This window comes from Salminus brasiliensis, chromosome 5, assembly GCF_030463535.1.
Source record: "Salminus brasiliensis chromosome 5, fSalBra1.hap2, whole genome shotgun sequence".
Classification (NCBI taxonomy): domain Eukaryota; kingdom Metazoa; phylum Chordata; class Actinopteri; order Characiformes; family Bryconidae; genus Salminus; species Salminus brasiliensis.
In genome coordinates, this window is record NC_132882.1 from 27,908,543 (window position 1) to 27,928,591 (window position 20,049).

At 39.9% G+C, this 20,049-nt stretch overlaps 1 protein-coding gene across 6 annotated transcripts in view; it reads right to left on the bottom strand.

Annotated features, from left to right (window-relative positions):
• The window catches only part of adgrb1a (adhesion G protein-coupled receptor B1a), a 138,260-nt gene that overhangs the window by 10,485 nt on the left and 107,726 nt on the right, over positions 1-20,049 (bottom strand). For 4 of the 6 annotated variants that reach the window (XM_072680058.1, XM_072680059.1, XM_072680055.1 and 1 more), the window contains exons 19-26: positions 16,207-16,309; positions 15,893-16,043; positions 13,356-13,425; positions 13,037-13,103; positions 11,157-11,242; positions 4,099-4,197; positions 718-889; positions 528-623 (exon numbers count right to left, since the gene is read on the bottom strand). In XM_072680058.1, the coding sequence (XP_072536159.1) occupies positions 528-623; positions 718-889; positions 4,099-4,197; positions 11,157-11,242; positions 13,037-13,103; positions 13,356-13,425; positions 15,893-16,043; positions 16,207-16,309 (844 nt within the window). The remainder of the gene's footprint in view (positions 1-527; positions 624-717; positions 890-4,098; positions 4,198-11,156; positions 11,243-13,036; positions 13,104-13,355; positions 13,426-15,892; positions 16,044-16,206; positions 16,310-20,049) is intronic. The other 2 variants (XM_072680061.1, XM_072680060.1) reach the window with 1 other exon arrangement.

Consider the following 20,049-nt stretch of genomic DNA (forward strand, 5'->3'; position numbering starts at 1 on the left):
ATAACAAGCCTATATTAAATATAGACTTATTTCTGTATTTGAGATACATTTAAATTCAGTATTTAGGTTAATTTTGGTTCAGATCTGGATTTACTTTTAAAAATCAGATCTGGTTCAGATCTGGATTAAATTTTAGATTTATTTAGGTTGAGTTCTCAATTTCTATTTTAGGCTCATTTAGGTTCAGTTTAGGTTCACTCTATTTATTTTCATATTTTAGATTAATTTAAGATCAGTTCTTGTTGCATTTTAGTATTTTAGAAATACACTATTTTGACTAAAGCATGATAACATGGAGCTGCACAAAAGGCCAAAACATGTTTCAGCTTACTTCATTTTTCTACATCACACATTCAGTCAAATAAAAAAATACAGAGCCAAATAAAGAAATGATAAGATAATACACTATCAATTTCAGATTTCATTCCACACTTGCTTTCTTACTTGGTTAAGTATTTATATACTCAAATATTTAGCTAATCACAGCCATCCTTAATAGTACAATCTGTGTTAGCACTATTTATTACCATTAGCTGAGCATGGCCATTCTGGAACGATCCGCCTGAGTCTCCATTACCATCTTCCTGACGATCAACAACTCGACACTTTACTGCTTCTTGAACCTAAAAGATGACAAGAAGGTCAAGTATATGAGACATATCACATAGAAATCTAAGCACACAAAATAAAAGTCCCCTACTAATCAAATTCACACACCTCTCTGCGCAGGATGCAGTGCACCATCACAATGACGAACCCTTCCAGAGAGTCAAAGACAGCGAAGAGGATCTGGAAGAGGGCGGAGCGGCGGTCAGTGATAGCCAACACTGCAGACATCCAGGTGAGGGCCAGCAGTGGCAGAACTACGCAGGAGCTCCACAGCGATGCCCTGCAGGACGGGACGGAGAACTATATTCAGTCCTCATCTTGTATTTAGCACAGCAAATCATAACTTACAAAGAGGGCAAAGCTTATGGGGGCACTCTTCTCTCGGTTCTACTGATCATGTGTTTACTAAGTTCAAAGGAATTCTTTCATTATTAATACTTTATTTTATTGTTGTGAATTTCTGAGCACTGGATTGCTAATTCGTTTAAATGTGTACATCACTTCCACATGAATACAATAAATTACATCAACACTATTTTATTTTGTTAGCAATGGTCATGTATAGCATCCCTGTCACTCAAAAACCTCATATCTCCAAAACAGCAACTTCACAGAAGAAGAAAGGGAAAAACGTCTTCACTTTCTATGAAAGTTATTGTGAAGATTTTATTCCAGGTCATTTTGGAGCATTTCTGTTGGCCCATTCATCATGAAATCTGGACATAATGTCATGATCAATTGCCAGATTCACATCATATAAAGGTGGAAAGGTTTTTGCCCGACCGTAGCAATATTTTCTTAGTGTGGAAATGATTGACGCATTTAAATGGTATTAATATTTCCAGTGCAGACACCATTGTTCACTTTCACTAATCTGAGTGAAATGCACAGTATGAGTCTGAGTTGCCCTTTTTGTTGATTACAATACAAGTCATATCCATATACCTATAGCATGTATAGATATACAGGCTCATTGTTACATTTAGAGAAAATATAGTATAAAGGTATACAGAAGCATACACCCTTCGGTCATATTTTTATATGTACATTATTCACATATACAATATGCATGTATGTTTGCATAGATGTAGCAAAACATGGAAGGAGGAGCACCAAGTCAAGGAGGGGCGAGTGTGAGTAAAGGAACAATGAGGAACAGAGGAGGAAGACGAATGGAAAAGTGGGAAGTGGAGAAGATTAGATATAGCAATGGGCATGAGAGAGGAGTGCGCTATCCTAATCCACAGCCAGGCTAACAGCAGGCATTTCACCCTGCTTTTTATTTTCTCTTGCTGCTGGCCTGCCTTTTATCTTTTTTCATATTATTATTTACATTATTTCTATTATTATTATTTAATTGTGTATTATCTTAGTAACTGTCCTCAATGCTGTCTGTTCATGAAGAGAACATTTGTTTTGCACATACAAGTACGGCTACTATATTATCATTATTGTTGTTATTATTACTGTTCTTCTTGTTGTGTGGACTCTATTTTTAATGTCTATTGGCCCATTTTTTTAAATTATTTGTTAAATCTGTTTATAACCCATTTTTCCTACTTATGTAAAAATCTATGAGGCAAGATATAATATATCTTGTATAATATAATATAACAAGGCAAAATCCTTGTATATGCAAATGTACTTGACAAATATATTATTAATATTATTATTACTAGTATTACAGCTAGTATTTTAAGTGAGAAGTATTAGAAATTGAAAGCTTTTTACTCCTTTAATGCCTTTAAACCTGAGCGCTCTCTGCTAAAAACCTATAATTGCTGTGACTCATTAGCTCAGTCATTTCTCTAGTGGTATCTAGTCAGAGGGAGCTGCTCGTGAATGAACGCACTGTTCTGTGTCCTCATCATCCTGGGGCCGGTGTTTCTGTAAACAGAACTACACTGGAGGTCGCCTGATGTCAAGCCGTGTGAGGGGAAGATACAACACGCATCACAACCCCACAGATGAACTATTTATATAGAGACCTCATCATCTGCATCCTGTATGCATGCACACACACTCTCTCTCTTTCACTCACACACACACACACACACACACACACACTTTTCATCAGTCATCAGTACCAAACCCTGACATTTAGCAGAATGTTAAAAGGCTACAATTTATGTACAAAAAGTACACAAACATTAATTATATGAATATAAATGGCAGGCTATGTCTACCACCACTTTATAAACTACCCCCCCCCCTTTCCATTTCTCACTTCTGACACCCACACACAAACAAACACAGTGTATAATCAAATATTAAGGCTTTTTATTTGAATAATGTAAACCGTAAAGACTGTGCTTGGCCACTTGTGATGTAAAGTGTGAGTGATTATACACTGTGTATGTTTGCCTCTCATTCTGGGTTATGAACAACACCACTCAACCTCATCTTGTGATACGCAAAGACCTCTCTCAGAGCACTTCTCTCTGTCATACATTATACATACTTGCCAAGAGTAGTCAGCGTGGAGTATTTTGCGCACACACACACACACACACACTTCTATTCAAAAGGACTGTACGTTTTGATCACTTATAGCTTCTTTTCTAATATAAGCGGTATACCCAACACAGTGGTTCCAGAGTCAGTCTAGGGACCCCGTGCTCTGTGCAGTTGTGGGTTTTTCCCTACTCTAACTGCCCCGGCAAACGAAGAGCGCCTCTTTCAGTTAAAGCAGCATTGTGTGAGAATGTATATTTTGGGTTCCCCCTACAGGTGGAGAGTGTAATTCACTTTTACTTTACAGCAGTAAAGATTTTTTTTCATTTCAGAGAATTTGAAGGACGCTGCTGGTTTATATTTCCAGACCTTAGATCAACCCATATCTTTTAACTTCTTAAACCCTGTGCATAGGCATTTCGGTTCTCCACCCTCATAACTGTGGTACTCTCATATTTAACATCAGTAAAATAGAATCCTGTGGGACTCCACAAAATACACCAAACCAAATGGTTACCAAATAATTCACAGTAGTGTCTGCATTAATAACATAATTATAAACCTAGTGTTCAAAAGGTAAAGCATGACAGCATTTAAAGAACAGCGGGAACAGCTAAAAGTGCAAGATGTTAATATTGAAATATAATAATTTATAATATAAATTTAACTTCATTAATACATTCCATTTGAATTATATTGCCTAGCTTACTTCAGTAAGCCATCACGTGTCAGTACTGGTCAGGTTGTCTCAAGCGTGAAGAGGAGCTTTCAGACAACATCGCTCGAGACACGGCTGTAGTGTCCACCAAAACTGACTCTGGGATCCCCTGACTCCCCTAACTCAAGACAATTTTCCTCACTACCTTCCCTGAAGGGACAAACCAAAGGAAGAGGAAGGGGGACGGGGGCGGGTGGTGAATCAGGAGAAAACCGGGAACAAAAAAGAGGAGTGAGGTAAGAAATAAGCAAGAAAAGGAAAAGAGAGAACTGAAGGTCGAGCAGTAAACAAGTTGGTAAATAATTAGCAGGACTAACATGGCGTTACTGGTAGCTGTGGTGGAAAGGTCAGCCGACGAGATAACTCCGCACTTGGCACATTTGAGCGTCATATTGTACAGTGGCACTGTCATCTGACTGCAAAGTCAAATCAACACACTGAAAATACACACGTACACTAACATACTTACAAACATACATACATTCATACACACTCCGTCACACATAACTCGTTGCCACAGAATCCCCTTACCAGCTCTCTGTCAGGGCTATGGGGAGGAGGGGATTGTACACGTACAGCACTGTCACTTGCTCTTTAGTTCTTTAGTAATTGGCCTGGGTGGGAAGAAGTGGGACACAGGGGTGTCGTGAACGGGCTGTGGAAGAGATTACGACTGTAAATAATCGGACCACTTCATAACTCGGTGTGGCAGCCGATCCACTCGGTTATATCTGATTGGAACCATTTGATTGGATTTGAGTTTTTGATCATATCAAAGCCCACACATTTTCCAATACTGCGCGTCTACAGCTGTGATTACTTCGGGTTGTATGTGAATATCGTAGCCCCCTGGGGAGAGACACAGAAAACACACAAGCTGATCACAGCAGCGCACATTCATACACGCCTAAAGCCATGCTCAAACCATACCACACATACACACAGAGGCAGACACACACACACTCACTCATGCATGTTGCGGGAACAGCTATACTCACTAAAGCATAAAACAATGGAGAGCCGCAGCTGTTGTGTGTACATCTGATTATGAGATGTGTGCAAAATATACGCCTACATTAAAAAAAAAGGTGCTACAAAGGGTTTTTTGAGTGATGCCATAAAAAAACACTTCCCTAAAGAACCAAAAATGAGGCCCTAGAATGGAAAATGATGTATCTTGGTATATTTGAATAATAGGAATTTGGATACATTGATGTAACAAACTGTGAACCTCAAACACTGTTGTTTCTTCCAACAAAGCTGTAAAACAGGCCAATTCTAAAACCCCAAATCTGTTACATAACAGTCTTGACCCAAAAATGTACATACACCCAGCCTAAGTCATTCAAGGTCAAGTGCAAAAGCTACTTCAGGTTAGCTGTGAATTACCTTGGCATGAGTAAGCCGGTAAAGCAAAGCATCTATGCTAGGCTAAGGCTACGTTCACACAGCAAGTAAAGTGGCCCAATACCCAATCTTCTAACCAAATCTGATGCCTTTTTTTATATGACCTACAGCCGACATTCATATGAACAGTTCATGCTCCTAAACTGAAACTACCGCATGAATGCACGATGCTTCACTTGAGGTTTCGGTTTCATCTTCGCCAGCATTACAGGAGCTATCGATGAGCTCCAGTTGCTAGAGTTATCACAGAGAATGGGTTGAGCTGGCTGTAAAAAAGGCACGTTACTCAGCCACAGCCACTTCTTTGATTTGCATCCTTGTTTTCTTTGAACTTCGCTTATAAGCTTTTTTACATTTTTTTTTCTATTCTGAACTTCCACATCGAATTTCAATACCACATGTAATCCAGAAACTGGATTGGATTTGGGTCATTTTTACCTGCTCTGTGAACATAGCCTAAAAGCTAGCCCAGCAGATTACGATACACTAAGCTTACATTTGTTGTTAAAACTGTAAAAAGAATGGCAATGTTATGCGGCTACTGTGAGCTGTAACAGTGCCGTAAATCAGCCAACCGGAGCAGATTCCAATTAACAGGGTTGTAAATAGGCCTGTAAAACCATGCAATACGAGTTTTACACCACAATCAAAGTCATATACTTATTATGTATACATTGAAGAACAACTAAAGTGACTCAATAAGTGCTTTCTTCTGACTCTCACTGACTCTTTTACAAAAATAGAAATAGGTGATTATTCTATGGCATCAATCAAAGGAGCCTTTGCAGCACCTTTCTTTTTAGGAGCGTGTTTAATCACAGTCTCTGTATTACAATGTTTTTTCAATTCAGCGCTGTGTTCATTTGTAAACTTTCGCTCTAGAACACAGTGAGATCAGATCGTTTGCCGTGTATCACTCAAGAGCACTCGTAGGTTGCAGTCACAAAGCCAAATGACGGACATCAAATGCATGCACTCATTTCTCCTAGGAACAATGCTGCTCGGTTCTGCTATGCAGAGGCACAATCAAACGCTATAAACTGCCCTGCCCCCTGAAATTAATAAGAGACATGTAACTGTCCACGGACACAGAATGGCTGCTCGCAAAATAACAATTAAAGCCATCGGCTCGGCGCGGCCAGCCTCGTGGCCGGCGAATCGATCCCGCAGCTGGCAGACATGTAGATTAAAACCCACATAATATCAGAAATTCAATTCCACGCTAAAGGCCAGTACAACCAATAAAAGCTGGCTGCAGGCAGTGATATTAAAAAGCAATCAGTGTTTTTTTGAATTACAAGGTCATTTTGCTAGTCTTTATGGTAGAGGCTGGAGGGGACTCCAGTACTGCAGTACTCCTTCCCGACTCGATGACATCCTGTCTGAGACGGAAACGGACTGGAATTACGGAACAATCAGACAGTGCAGCGTCCGGTTCCTCTTTTCTGGATTCTAGATCGTCAGGAGGCCAAGTGGACCTGTCTGAGCTAAGTGCTTTTCCAATCCGAGGCTTCAGCAAGGCTTATTCCTGCCTTTCCCAAATGGACCCATAAGAGAGATCCAGTCTACAGGTGTAATATGGATTATGCTGTGCACAAGACCTACAGAATCTTCACAGCGTCTCATACTTTCTGCCTTATTGGCGCACACTATAAACGATTAAAAAACACGGTATCGCACACATCCCAAAACCTGCCATGCTCACATGAAACCAACAAAGCTGAAACTGGACCTGGCTTGTTTGTGCACACAGTAAACACATGGTTGGAAACGGCATTCCATCACTCTATTCTGCTGCAAGCCCTGAAGAATCAATATTATTAAATGGCCAGCTGTGATCAAATTAAGTGCCTTAAAGTTATGGTTATTACAAAAGGGACTAAAGGTTTAAAGGCAATAGTAGAGCTGCCAAGAAGAACTTCTTGAAATGTTGCACACGTCACCTTCAGCTTTTTTTTCTAAATGCCTATAGTCTGAATCTATAGCTTCAACTACATGAGCATTTCAAACCACAGGAGTCATGATTATTTTTAGAAAATATTACTAGGACATAACTAGGGCTGGGCGATATTGTAAAATACTGTAAAACTTTTTTGCAATACACAATATTTATCACAATACACGTAATCACAGACTAAAACATCAGTAGCGACACATTCTTATAATCTACTACTAAGATTCTTACCCGTACTGAATACAGTGATTTTTACTCAACATCTGCTGCACTTCATCTAATTAAACCAGACTAATCACTCTGTTAGTAATGAAACCTGCAGCTGATCAGTGTTTATTAAGCACTAGCAGTATCCTCAATATGCTTAGAAAGGCATAATGTGTATCACGATAACAAAATTCATCACGGCACGATAAAATATCATCATGTTGCCCAGCTCTAACAATAACCCTTGTTATTTTGCTTGTTATTTTACAGGTTTATGTTTGTCTTGCATGGGAGTAAAAGCTACATGTCTTTATTTTCCATGTATTGCCTAAATAAACTTTATGTATACTAAACCTGAGCATGGCCTTTTTAATTAGCTATTAACGGACCTTATTGTTAGCTCGCCGTTTTCTTTACAATACTACAAATAGCTTATTGTTGCGAATGCGTCATTTTGTAGCGTTTCTGTCTAGAAAAAGCTGGAATGCCATGTGCGGCTTTCCGCTATGGTGTCATATAGATTAATTTAGGAGTATTCTGCTTCTAACACTACCAGATCTGCCAGGTCTCGAACTATTCGTGTGATTCTGATTGTGAAATTAAATATATCATAATGGGGCAAATCCAGGTTAAAATGAGGGTAAAAAATGAGGCAGTGTACACCTGGATTAATCTGATTCTACTGGTCTAATATTAGCTGATACACAGCCGATTTGACGCCCCATTTTTTCGCTTGCAACAAAGGCGAGGCGAGGTACAGGAAGGCAGACATGATGTGTATTATGTGACAAATTAGTCTTTCTAGTGATCTTTGAGCCCGAAGAATTTTAGGAAGCTAGCGTTTCTCTAGAGTTCACTTCATATGCATATGCAGTTTCATATGAATTATAGTGAAAATCTACAGAGAGCCCATCTTTACTGGTGAGGCTGTCTAATGATATACAACTCCACTAATTCTGGTGTAGTTTTTCCTCCCATTGCGACGGTTTATAAGAAAACTGTCCTCCACCTGCACGACCTGATCTCTGTGGCGTTAGCAAGCTAGCCATGGGCAGATGCTGCAAAGTGCTTAATCAGACGCAGCACACGTTAATTACTTCAATTAAACACGCTGGGCGTATGAACCTCGAGATTAAGGGCAAGGCAGGGACAGTGATGAGGCACCGAGAAGAATAGATACCCCTATGAGCCTCCCCACCATCAGACACATACACTCACACACACATGCATACATACAAATCACACAAATTAAATCTATGCAGAAATTTTAACCTAATGTTCCTCCTTGTCTCATTTTCGGACTAATTTGCATTCTTCAATTCGATGTAACTACAATTTGGAATAATTAAATCAAAGCTTCGAGAGCCACTTAATCTGTCAAATGGACTGCGGGAAAAAGCTGAAGAGCCGCTCTAAGCAGCGTGTACCGTGGAGCGTCCGGTAATAGACGCTCAGATCCAGTGACAGAGATATTAGCTGGAAAGTGGCGGCTTGGCCTGGGCGGACCAGCGAGCGGGGAGGACAGCCCTGAGTGGGAGCGAGGGGGATGCTGTGGTTAACTCTGACACACAAGAACAAAAAAAAAAACAAAAAAACCCAATAAATAAATAAATAAATAAAAAACAAACAAAAAAACAAAACCCAAAAGCATAAACAAACAAAAACAACCAAACCACAGTCCGTCAGAGAGATCATCACACAGGCAGACACACCGTTCCCCTGACAGAGAAGGAATTGGAGAGAGAAAGATGTGTAGGAAGAAAAATAAATAAATAAATGAAGCTGTTGGATGCAAAAACAGCGGCAGTGAGGGTCACAGCAGCCTGCTGGCAAAGGAGAGCAAGTGCCCAGAAAAGGAAACGCTCAGAGCGTGAGGTCAAATGTGGGTCAAACACAGCACACTGGCTTTATATCCGAGAGTCTGGAACAATGTCACGGATAAGTGCTATAATTTAGTGCAACTGAAATAACTCGGGCAGTACCTGGTTATTCCGGTGTGGCATTAATGATCCATGCCCATAATGGTATAACTATCAGGGTTGTAAAATCACAATGTTCAGAAGTGTTATTACTCCATGCAGTCCATGCATGTAAGGCTGTAATCACTGTTCTCAGCTCACATGTGACAGCTGAGACAGTTTTCGGGTTACCCACTTCCCAATAGGCAAGTCAAACAGAAGCGGAAAAGCTACTCAGTCGGGGAGTAACGCTGATCATGTACAGTACTGTGCAGGGGTTTTAGGCACCTAAGCGCATTACTTACTTAAACCATTTAAAACAAATGCAAGTAAACATAAATACAGTATTTAAAATGTTCAAGAAAGTCACACATGGCTTCTCTAGTCCCTGTTGAGAAGTACTGCCACTGCCAAGAGAATAGGACTATGTACACCTATTGGCACCATGCCTGATGTGAGGTACGAGGAGTGGGCTACATGGGTATAAAGCCCCACAGCACAACTGTGTTCTCTGGAGTGATGGTGCTCCATTCAGTTCCTTTGGGATGAAATAAGGTGGTGGTCATCCAAAATCCTGACCTCACTGATTTGATTGCATTTGCTGAATGCAAATGCAATCAAAGCCTCACAGCAATGCTCCAACATCAAGTAAAAAGCCCTCCCTGGACAGTAGAGGCAGTAACTCCAACAAAAGCAGGATAAACTCCTTTTTAATAGCTTTGATTTTGGAAGAAACAATGAATGAGCAGGTGTCCCAATTTTCTTATGTTCATATTGTGAGCTGGTTTTGAAGAAACCAGCTTGGTTCTAGATTTCTTCTGAACACCAGCACAGAGATTTGTTCAATTCCATCAGCAGCTCACCTGATTTAACATCATTAAGCACTGATTTACCAAAACTATGTGCTGGATGATGACTATAAATGATACTAGACTCCCATGAGGAGAGCTCTATAGATGTTTTTAAGAACACAGTGAAGTAAAATCACTACTTTTTGTATAAATGTTGCTTGCATTTATTCTAATATCTGGGTCTTACACAATAAACACCTAGACAGGGAGCTTTGTATGTGCCTAAAACCTTTACACAGTACTTTAGATTTTATATATGAAACATGAAAGAATCATGATTTCTTTGCCTTTTCTGGGCCTCACTGCTTTCCTTCCAGGACAAATTTCCCATTATGAAAATACAGACATGGACATATGCATATTTATAACATATACTGTACAGAGCAACACCTGAAATTAAGAGGAGCTGAGGACACATGTATAAGCCACACATGGTACAGTACAAAAAAAAACCCCAGACAAAACCAAAACAATGGCAAAGGAATGCGATGCGATGTGTGGAGGTGCGCCATTATCTTGCTTTGAACAGGACCAACAGCCAGTCCTCTCTGATCTCTCCCCTGAATCTACCTCTCCATCTTTTCTCCTTGCCACTTTCTGTCTCACAACACCCGACAGATAGCATTTTCAAATCATTATTTTCATCGCTTTGCTGGAACAAATGACTGCTGTGCTTGTTTGGGTTGACCTTTTCCTCTCTCTCTCTCTTTCTCTCTCTCTCTCGCTTTCCTGCCATTTCCTGTCTCTCTCTCTCTCTCTGTCTCACTCTATCTATACCCACTTTTACTGTTATGTCTATCTCTGTCTCTCCCTCTACTGCTCTCTGACTCTCTGATGCTCAATCAGTTACTAATCCACTTTGCTTGCAGTCCGTCTTGTGGGTGGGTGGGGGGTGTTGGGGAGAGAGAAAGAAAGGCCTGGCCCCTGAGCCTGGCCTCTGCGCTAAAGGCTTGGTTTAGAGCTCAACCAGTGAGATGGATGTATGATATGAGGCATACCCTGCCCTCTCCTTCAGTTTCATATCAGTAATGCCGTCTTTGGACACCAGTTTGTTAAAAACCAGAATGCCGATAACCATGTTAACCTGCAGAAGAGAGAACACACAGGTGAATGGACATGCGTGCACTGTATAACACTCTCTAGCTGACAAACACAAACACACAAAAAGAAACAGGACTACCGAGATCTACTCTACTCCGATTGCTCTGCAGTGCTGTCATGAGAGGATTACTACAGCTGAAGCTCATGACCACAGCTTCTCTGTTTAAACAGATGTCTAAATCCAAACACATGTTTGCCACCAGAGATTGCACTGCATGGCTTTAGCTGATACGTAGGCCAATTGTAGCTAAGCACACGTGGCTCAGAGGATGTATTATGTCTGCAGCTTGGAAACGCTCATTTCGACTGCCTTAATGATCTCTACATGAGCTGTCCTGAGAGGGAAGTAACCCTTTCACAAGTAGGTTCGGGCTACCTGCAATGGGCCGTCCCAAAGTGAGTTGCTTTTCTGTTACTTTTGCACCATTTAAGGTGGAATGGACAATCCTGCCTTTTAAGGATGCGCTGTATGTTGTGGGAAGACTAATTAGTAGACAGATTTGATGAACCAGCAAAATTAAAGCTGATCGCTGCGTCACTTTAGAAGCTGATCTGAGTTTGGATCCCATGAGTGGGACCGTACTTGTGAAAGGGTTAAATCCCTTTAATGCAACTCGTCAGAAATCTACAGTCCTCCATTAGCCAAGACATGTTTGGTGTTTCATATTGTTTGTTTGATGTTAAAAGTTTGTTTCTCTATTTTTGCACTGGCTACAAGACTAATGTAGCTAATGTAATGGAAGCTTAAAGTCACCACTGAATTGTCAATTCAAACATCCATTAAATAAAGTTATTTGTTTAGTTATTAATTTTTCAATGTCAGGAAAACAGCTAATAACATCTATTTAAACAAGAAAGTTCACAAACGTCTCAACAACTAAATAAAAATTCAGACTGTTCAGCATTAAGGGACAATTATAGCTTTTCAAGAGACTCACTTTCGGTTTTTCTACCGAAATCTACAGAGAGATTTTTCCACACCTCCTAAGTTCAGTTTCCGAAGTTTGAACATTTTCTGCGCTTCACCATTAGGCTCACCCAGAACAAATCATTCAATGATGCTGAGATCTGGATTCTGGCATTGTCAGTCCATTGTTCTAGAAACAGCAGCAGCTTAATCAGGTCTTTTGTCTATTTTCTGAAGGGTGAAGTGGAGCTTGATTTTTTTTCTCTCTCAAAAATGTAGGTGATGTTTTTTCTGATAGGGATGTTTTGGTGGTCTTGCATGGTTGATAAGAGTCCCATTTTGGCCGTACCTTTTAAGCTTTTTGTGATTCTTAGTTTTGTATACTCCTACTTTTTTACTTGTCTTTACCACTTCCTTATGCAGCAATTTCTATCTTCTCAGCAACACCTAATTTGTACTTAACGGCCGTTTTGACTAGACACTGTGTAAATTAAGGGTATTCTCAGAGCCTTCCTGTAGCTTTAGACACCCTATAGCCTTTTATCAGCACTCTGTTCATTTATTTAGATAACAGTTTGTGAAGGCAAGTGTGGTTAGAAAAGCAGTTTGTGAAATGCTACCAGCTAAGTATAAGCTTCCTTTACATTTGTTTTGCAACATTAGCCTCACAGCTGCACTGAAAACCTCAGACACCAGACATGTCTTGATTTATGGGCTACATTTGGGGTAAGAGCTAAACTGCCTAAATCTGATGATTTTGCTGAAGCACTGCTTTAAATAACTAGGTGCTACCATTCATTATTTATCACAGTAACTGGATGAGTGAGGAACCCTTCCTTTGAGAAAGAAGATCAGAGAAAGAGAAAGTACCAAAACTACGGCTGCAGCTGGTCCCACAAAGGCGTACAACAGTCCTCCTTCCAGGGACAGCCAGCAGCTAGGAAGGTGCAGAAGAGGGGGGAAGGGGTGGGGGGAAACGGTGAGAGAGACAGGGTTGGAGGCGGAAAAAAAGAAGAGGTCAGACTGAAAAAGGTAATTTCATCTAGAAGACATACTGTATCCAGCACAGAGGTGGCACACGGTTTGTTTGTGAAATATTAAATTCCGTAACCTCATGACACCAAGAAGAAGCGTGTGAAGTGAAGAGAATGCAAAGTGAGGCTAAGAGAAAAGCAAAGAGCAAACTTACTAGTTAACTGTACCGTATCCCTTCGCCTTGGTAAACCCAACAGAGATGGCTACGACAAGCGCGGGTAAGCCTTTAAACAGAACAGAAGGGAGAGGTGATGAGGACTGTTGTAAAGGTCAGATATAGGCCTAGTCTTACATTGTAAAATCATTACACTTATCATAAACATGCCAATGCTATTACTAATACCAGACTGGTAAAGCCTGTGGGAACACATTTTGATATTCAAAAATCTTGTACTAAACGAACACAAAGTAGAACTATGATAAAACACTTCTCAAAAATCACCAAAATGCACTTATCAGACTTCTCTGAGAACAGTCTGGCCATGGTCTTAATATTCTAGTGAATGTGCATGACTGACCTCCATCTATCACTGGAAAACACTATTTGTTTACATTACCATGTGGCCTTGACACACAGGAGTTGCAAGTTTTTTTTTTTTTTAGCTTTTCACCCTGTACTGCAGTTGTGATTTTGGGATTTCGCAGATCTTTAAGATTTACTGAGGTTCTGATGTCTGTAATCGACCAGCCCATATATGTAGATGCATGTCGGGAGAATCATGATTATACAGTCATGTATGAACCTTTGTGCTTCAAGCTTTAAGGTAGAGCTGGGCGATATGGTAAAAATACTATATCACGTTATTTAATTAATTTTTGTCAACAGATTCTTATAAATTACTATTCAGATCCTCTCCAATACTGAATACAGTAATTTTTATTCAACGTCTGCTGCTCTTCATCTAATTAAACCAGTCTAATTACTGTTTGTAATTAAACTTGCACCTGATCAGAGTTTTTTAAGCGCTACCAGTATCCTCCATATGCTTAGAAAAGCATCTTGTTATTACGATAACAAAATTGATCACGATACAATAAAAGATCGTCATACTGCCCAGTTCTACTTCAAGGTGTTGTGACATATCTAGACTACACAAGCTTCAGTTACTATGGTTATCTTATCTTCCAGCTCTGAGTAGAACTCTACCAACAAAAGGTACAGCCTGGTTACACAACCTGGCTCCCTCTCACAGAGCTACACAGACCTAGGTCTGCCTCCTCACAGAGAAGCAGCCCGGCTACAAACCAGTTCTCTCTTGCAGGACCATGCAGACTTGCGCTCTGCCCACAGGGTAAGGACCAGCCCGGCTATAACAAACAGGGCGGAGCCATGTTAACCTTGCAACTGGTCAGGGGTATGCTGGCGTAAGCCTAACCCACATTTAGGGCCGCCCATTTTACATCGAGAGGAGAGCAATGCTGGTGAAACACAGCAGACATTTATTAGATATTCATAAGACATACTTTGTCTTTTACATGAATATGGTGGAGGGATATAAATTAGGATGAGCCCTGAGGAGCCAGATTAACTTAATCAGAAAGAAAACTCAGGGGCTTATAATATAATAAAGGAGCCAAAAAGGGTTCTTTTAAAGCAATGGCACACTGGCTCTATAAAGCACTGTCCCCAACCTGTCCTGCCCATCTGAGTGTGTAACCTGTTCTTAATAAGCTCATTGTCAAGCCTGCCCTGAGTTGAAAGTGGTGTGATGGAGCAGGAAAACACTAAAATGGAGGACCAAGGTTGGGAACCACTGCCCTAAAAAATCTTTTAATGGACGAAAAATGTATTGTATGAACCTTTGTATTGTAAAGAACCTTCACTTACCATGATGGCTCTATATATACTACATATAAACCAAGAATCGTGAAGTAGCCTTTATTGTTGTATTAAACAGCATGTTTTCCTCTGTCTGTTGATAGAGAATGTGTATATGAATGTAAATGTCCTTCATTACTGAGCTAACTATGTGGTAAATGTATCAACATTTTGGACCAGACAAGTAACTGGCAATGGGCCAATTTACTCTTCTGATTTTGGCTGATGTGCAGCAGAAGTAAGAGGCAGTTGCCTCTTACTTCTGAAGCAGGTCTTTATTTGATTTTCATGTACTCTTAAGTGCTCTGATATCCTCAGGCCTTTTCTGATATCCAATCAGTTTAATGAGATCAGTGCTTATAAAGATACAGTATATCAGATTGGTGCATCATTAAATATTCTTGTTTACGCTGCTGAATCTTCAGAGCAGCTGCAGTACAAGAGACTTAACTGAGGTGTTAATTTCTTATCTGAAGCATATAAACAGAACAGTCTCCTGCAATATTGCCTGATACGCTCTGGGATGCATAAGTAAAACTAAACCACAACCCTCCTGAAGTGTGCTTTATGATTTTTATAAAAAGAAACATATACACAAAATAAAGAATACACTAATCCATTTTGGGCTGTAAAAAAGCCCTGAAAAAAATCTGAAATGGAATTGGCATGACATAAAAATTTATGGTTGATACTGTATGTCCCTTGTAACTACAATCAATCAATAATAAAAAGGAAAAAATGCAAGCCGTCTTGAAAGCCTAATCTGACTCTGAGAAACTGGCTGTAAGACTTGAGGAGTCACTGAGGAAGCACTGAAGCACTGAACAAAGAAGCTGAAACGGACAGACAGACAGCCAGACAGCCAGCCTCACCCCAGCCCAGACAGAGGAAGCGTTTGCGTATGATGCGGTTTCTCAAACGGCCCGTCACAGCCATGTAGGACTGCCAGGCCTCCGTCAGAACCCAACAGAAGGAGGAGAGAAAGAAGAAGTGCAGAAAAGCCGCGACGAGAGTGCACAGAACCTGAGAGAAAGAGAGAGAGAGAGAAAAATGAAAAATAAAGCAAAAAAAGAAGCATAAAGAGACAGACAGGTGGTAATAAGGCACGCACGGAGAGATTCAGAGAGTGAACAGTGTGTGTGTTTTGTTGGGGGGGGTGTGTGTGTTTACTTTGGTTTGTTCTTACCTTGTTCCGTGTCTGAGTCTGTCCGATGAGGATGAGAGCATTAGAGGAAATGATGGACAGACAGAAGTTGATGAGGATGACGGAGCGTTCAGAGCGAATGTATCTGCAAGAGGGAGGAAATACTCCTTTTAGTCAAAACAGCTGCCTCAAAACACACACACACACACACACAGGCACCCTGCAGTTTAACAGGAGCTGAAAAACTGCACCTGATAGATACATTCTGCACATCCAACCAGCCGATCCAATTTGTTCTCTCCCGATTGCGATATCTAGGCTTAGGGTTTCAGATGATATGGAATAGTGATTCGGCAGCAGTGCTCTCAGGATCTAAATTCTGTACATAAGCATAACACGCCATGGTGGAGCAATCCAGTTTTGAAGGCTTATAAAGATAAAGCAACAATGTGTTAGGACCATTAACCCCCTGATGTTCTAATAAAACATCAACAACTGCTGGTTGCATAACTCCAGAAACCTAATTATGCTTTAGTCCACAAACTATGAGACACTTTAAACTATGGATATTTGTAGCCTATGGTCATTATTACAATTATTATTATTAATATTATTATTATTATTATTATTATATATTTAGTGTATTTTATGTGTAATACTACAGACTGAAAAAACAATTATATAAAGATATTATGATATTATTAAGATATGAGGTCTCCAAAGTTAGCCGATCCTGAAAGCCAATCAGATCATATTTGTGAGTTAAGGATTGCAGCAGCTCTGTGTGAGGCTATTGCAGCCCCTTATTCAACCGCTAGAAGGAATTACAGAGCTCATGCACAGCTGCAAAAACCCATCAAAGCCAGTGTTGTATTCCACTTCATGTGCTCTATTTGCCAGTAGAGTGGTTTTACTGTATCTGACTCAAACTCAAATATCTGCTGAATGCCTTGTGGGGGAAGCACAGAGTAAAGACTTGCACCACTAAGCGGAAACTCACTCAGCCCAGTACAGTGAGTATCAGAAAACAGCAGAGCTAAGAAACACCACTAACCACACAAAACAGCAAACAGTGCAGACCAAGTTTAACCACCACCAAAATCATGTGTCCAAATATTTAAGTTTTCAGCTTTAGATCTTTTTGGTTGTGTCTTCACTTTGAGCTCCACAGTGCAGTTCCCAACAGGGATTTACAGAGTTTTACCTCTGCAATAATTTTTCTTCATTCAAATATTATTCAAAATTTAGTGAAAATATTAAAACATGAACATGAAAAAAAAACTACAACTAACCTGCAACTAATTTAATAGCCGATTAGCTGGTGATGCATGTTTCTCACGCTAACTGGGAACGCATCTGGACATACATGGACCATGGATTAAAAGCCAAATCAAACCGGTGTGAATTACAGTTGACACATCTGTGGGGCATCGGAGTCTCATATGGACATAGACTGAGTATACAAAAGGAGAAATCTCAAAGTAAGTCAACCTCTAAATAAGGAGAGCAGTCACTGGTTGAAATATGAATATGAATTTGCCTTTTTTGCTGAGCCGAGAAAGTATGGGAAAGGAGAAATATATGTATATATATATATATTTAATATAATATATATACAAATATATAAATATTGCTGCTACTTCACATTCTTGGTCAATTTTGACTGGAAAAAATGTAATTGTATTTATCTTTAGTATTAACAGCAATGATGTCATTTTTAAATAAGCGGTTCATCTAAAATATCTTTTTTGTTAGTTAGCAAATATTATAAAACAACCTGAAGCAAAATGTAAAAGCACATAGCTACATAAGAGTCATTTGGCAATTGAGCGATTCATAATCCTAATAATCAAATATTAATTTCAATAATCAACAAAATCGGCAAAACATCAAACAATCGTTTGTTGCAGCCCTACTGGTGAATTCCTCTTAAATACTCTTTTGTTTCCCTTGTAGAAGCTTGAGTGCAGTTTACAAGATATATATATATATATATATATATATATATATATATATATATATATATATATATATATATATATATATAGCAAGTGCCTCTTGGGTGTTTTATTTGATAAGGTTTAATTGTTAGTGTTAATTATTTACAGGGAAAAGCAATAGTTTCCAAATACATCTTATGCTCCTGGGATAATGGACACAATTTTATATTTCAATAACAAAGGAATATAGAAATTGGGATACGATAAAACGTGTGCAAAAGCCATGTAGTATGACATAGTTAAATAAGGGTCTGAAACGCATTTGTCAAACTGTGAGTGCCTATGATTCATCAGTACCCTCACAGGGCAGCCAACGTGAATACCCGAGGTTGGTCAGCATGCTGTCAGCTTTGTGTGTGAGCTGTTAGATGGCTCATTTGCCGGCTTGAGCAGTTTTAATAGCGATGGTTGATGTTGATGCACTAGATACACAACTCAAATGGTGTGCAACAACAAAGCCTCGTGCAATTATCACAGTGCAGGCAACAATACCGCCTCAACAGTTAGCACACCACATGATGCAGCCCCTTAAAACATGCCGCCTAAATGCTGCACGCAGACTCATATTTCTAAACAGAACTGAAGAGACCAGAAGCAGGTTTGGCTTCAGCATGGCAGCAGCCACGGCATCACTGTGTGATCTTGGGGAAAGCATTGTTGCTGGTGCTGAACATATGCTGAACAGATGTACATCGCTTTAGCTGTGTGCATGTTTTTTTTCCCCCCATCCAAGAGCCCTGCAGGGACTGGTCGCACAAGCTATACGCAACCTCAAACAGATTCTGGTCCATACTGACATGATTGCATCATCCAATTACTGCAGGTTTTTTAGGAACTCGTTCATGCTGTAAATCTCTTGTTCTACGGGATCGGATTCAGGCCCTGGGACTGGGAAGGCCTCATAGTCATGATCATAAAACCAGTTTGAGAAGACCAACTACTGATTTGTGCCAAAAACATTCCTGATGCAATTATCCACGGCATGCTGTTGGTGCAAATGGTGATCTTTTTCCCAGTCTTTTACTGTCCAGTTTTGATGAGTCTGAGCGCACTGCAGCCTTAGCTTTCTGTTCTTGACTAAAAGAGGTAAAAGCAGACATGGTCTTCTGCTATTGTAGTCCATCTGCCTCAAAATTGGATATGTTGTGAATTCTGAGATACTTTTCTGATCGCCACAGCTGTACAGAGTGGTTATCTGAGTTACTGTAGCCTTTCTGTCAGCTCCAACCAGTCTGGACAGTCTCCTATGTTGATCTTTCTCATCGACAAGGTGTTTCTGTCAGGTGCATTTTCTTAACTTTGTTATTGAGAATAGTCCAGATTGACAACTCAAAAAAATGAGCTCAATATTACAATGTAAATAAAGCTCTCAATATTTCTACCTCAAAAGGCTGCAGGGGTCATTTTGACCATATACGTTTAGACAGCAGTTCGTCTTACTGATCCTTACTGACTGTTTCTTTCTGTTCCGAGGCTCTGATGGAGGTAAATAGCTCAGCTGATATTGTCTGAGGTGTGCACCAATGAGAAGACTTCGCAAACAAAACTTTATTCTATCACTAGTAATGGAACTTGTGGGGGAATCTGATAAAAGCTAAGAGCGTGAAAGCAGAAAGCTGCTGCTCCATTGTCCAAGGAAAGCAGAGCAGCATATTACGAAAACAAGGAGGCAATGCCAACCAAACAGACACTGTAAGCAAAAGAAGACTCAAACTATTTGTGACTAATGGTACACAGCAGTGTGTGGGAGCTGTACGCCGAAGGTCAAAATTGCATGTGTTGAGTGCATGTAGTTGCAGTTTGCCCACACTGTATATAAGACAGACAGATTGATAGACAGATAAATAAACAAACAAATACATAAATAACAACACTTAAACATCTG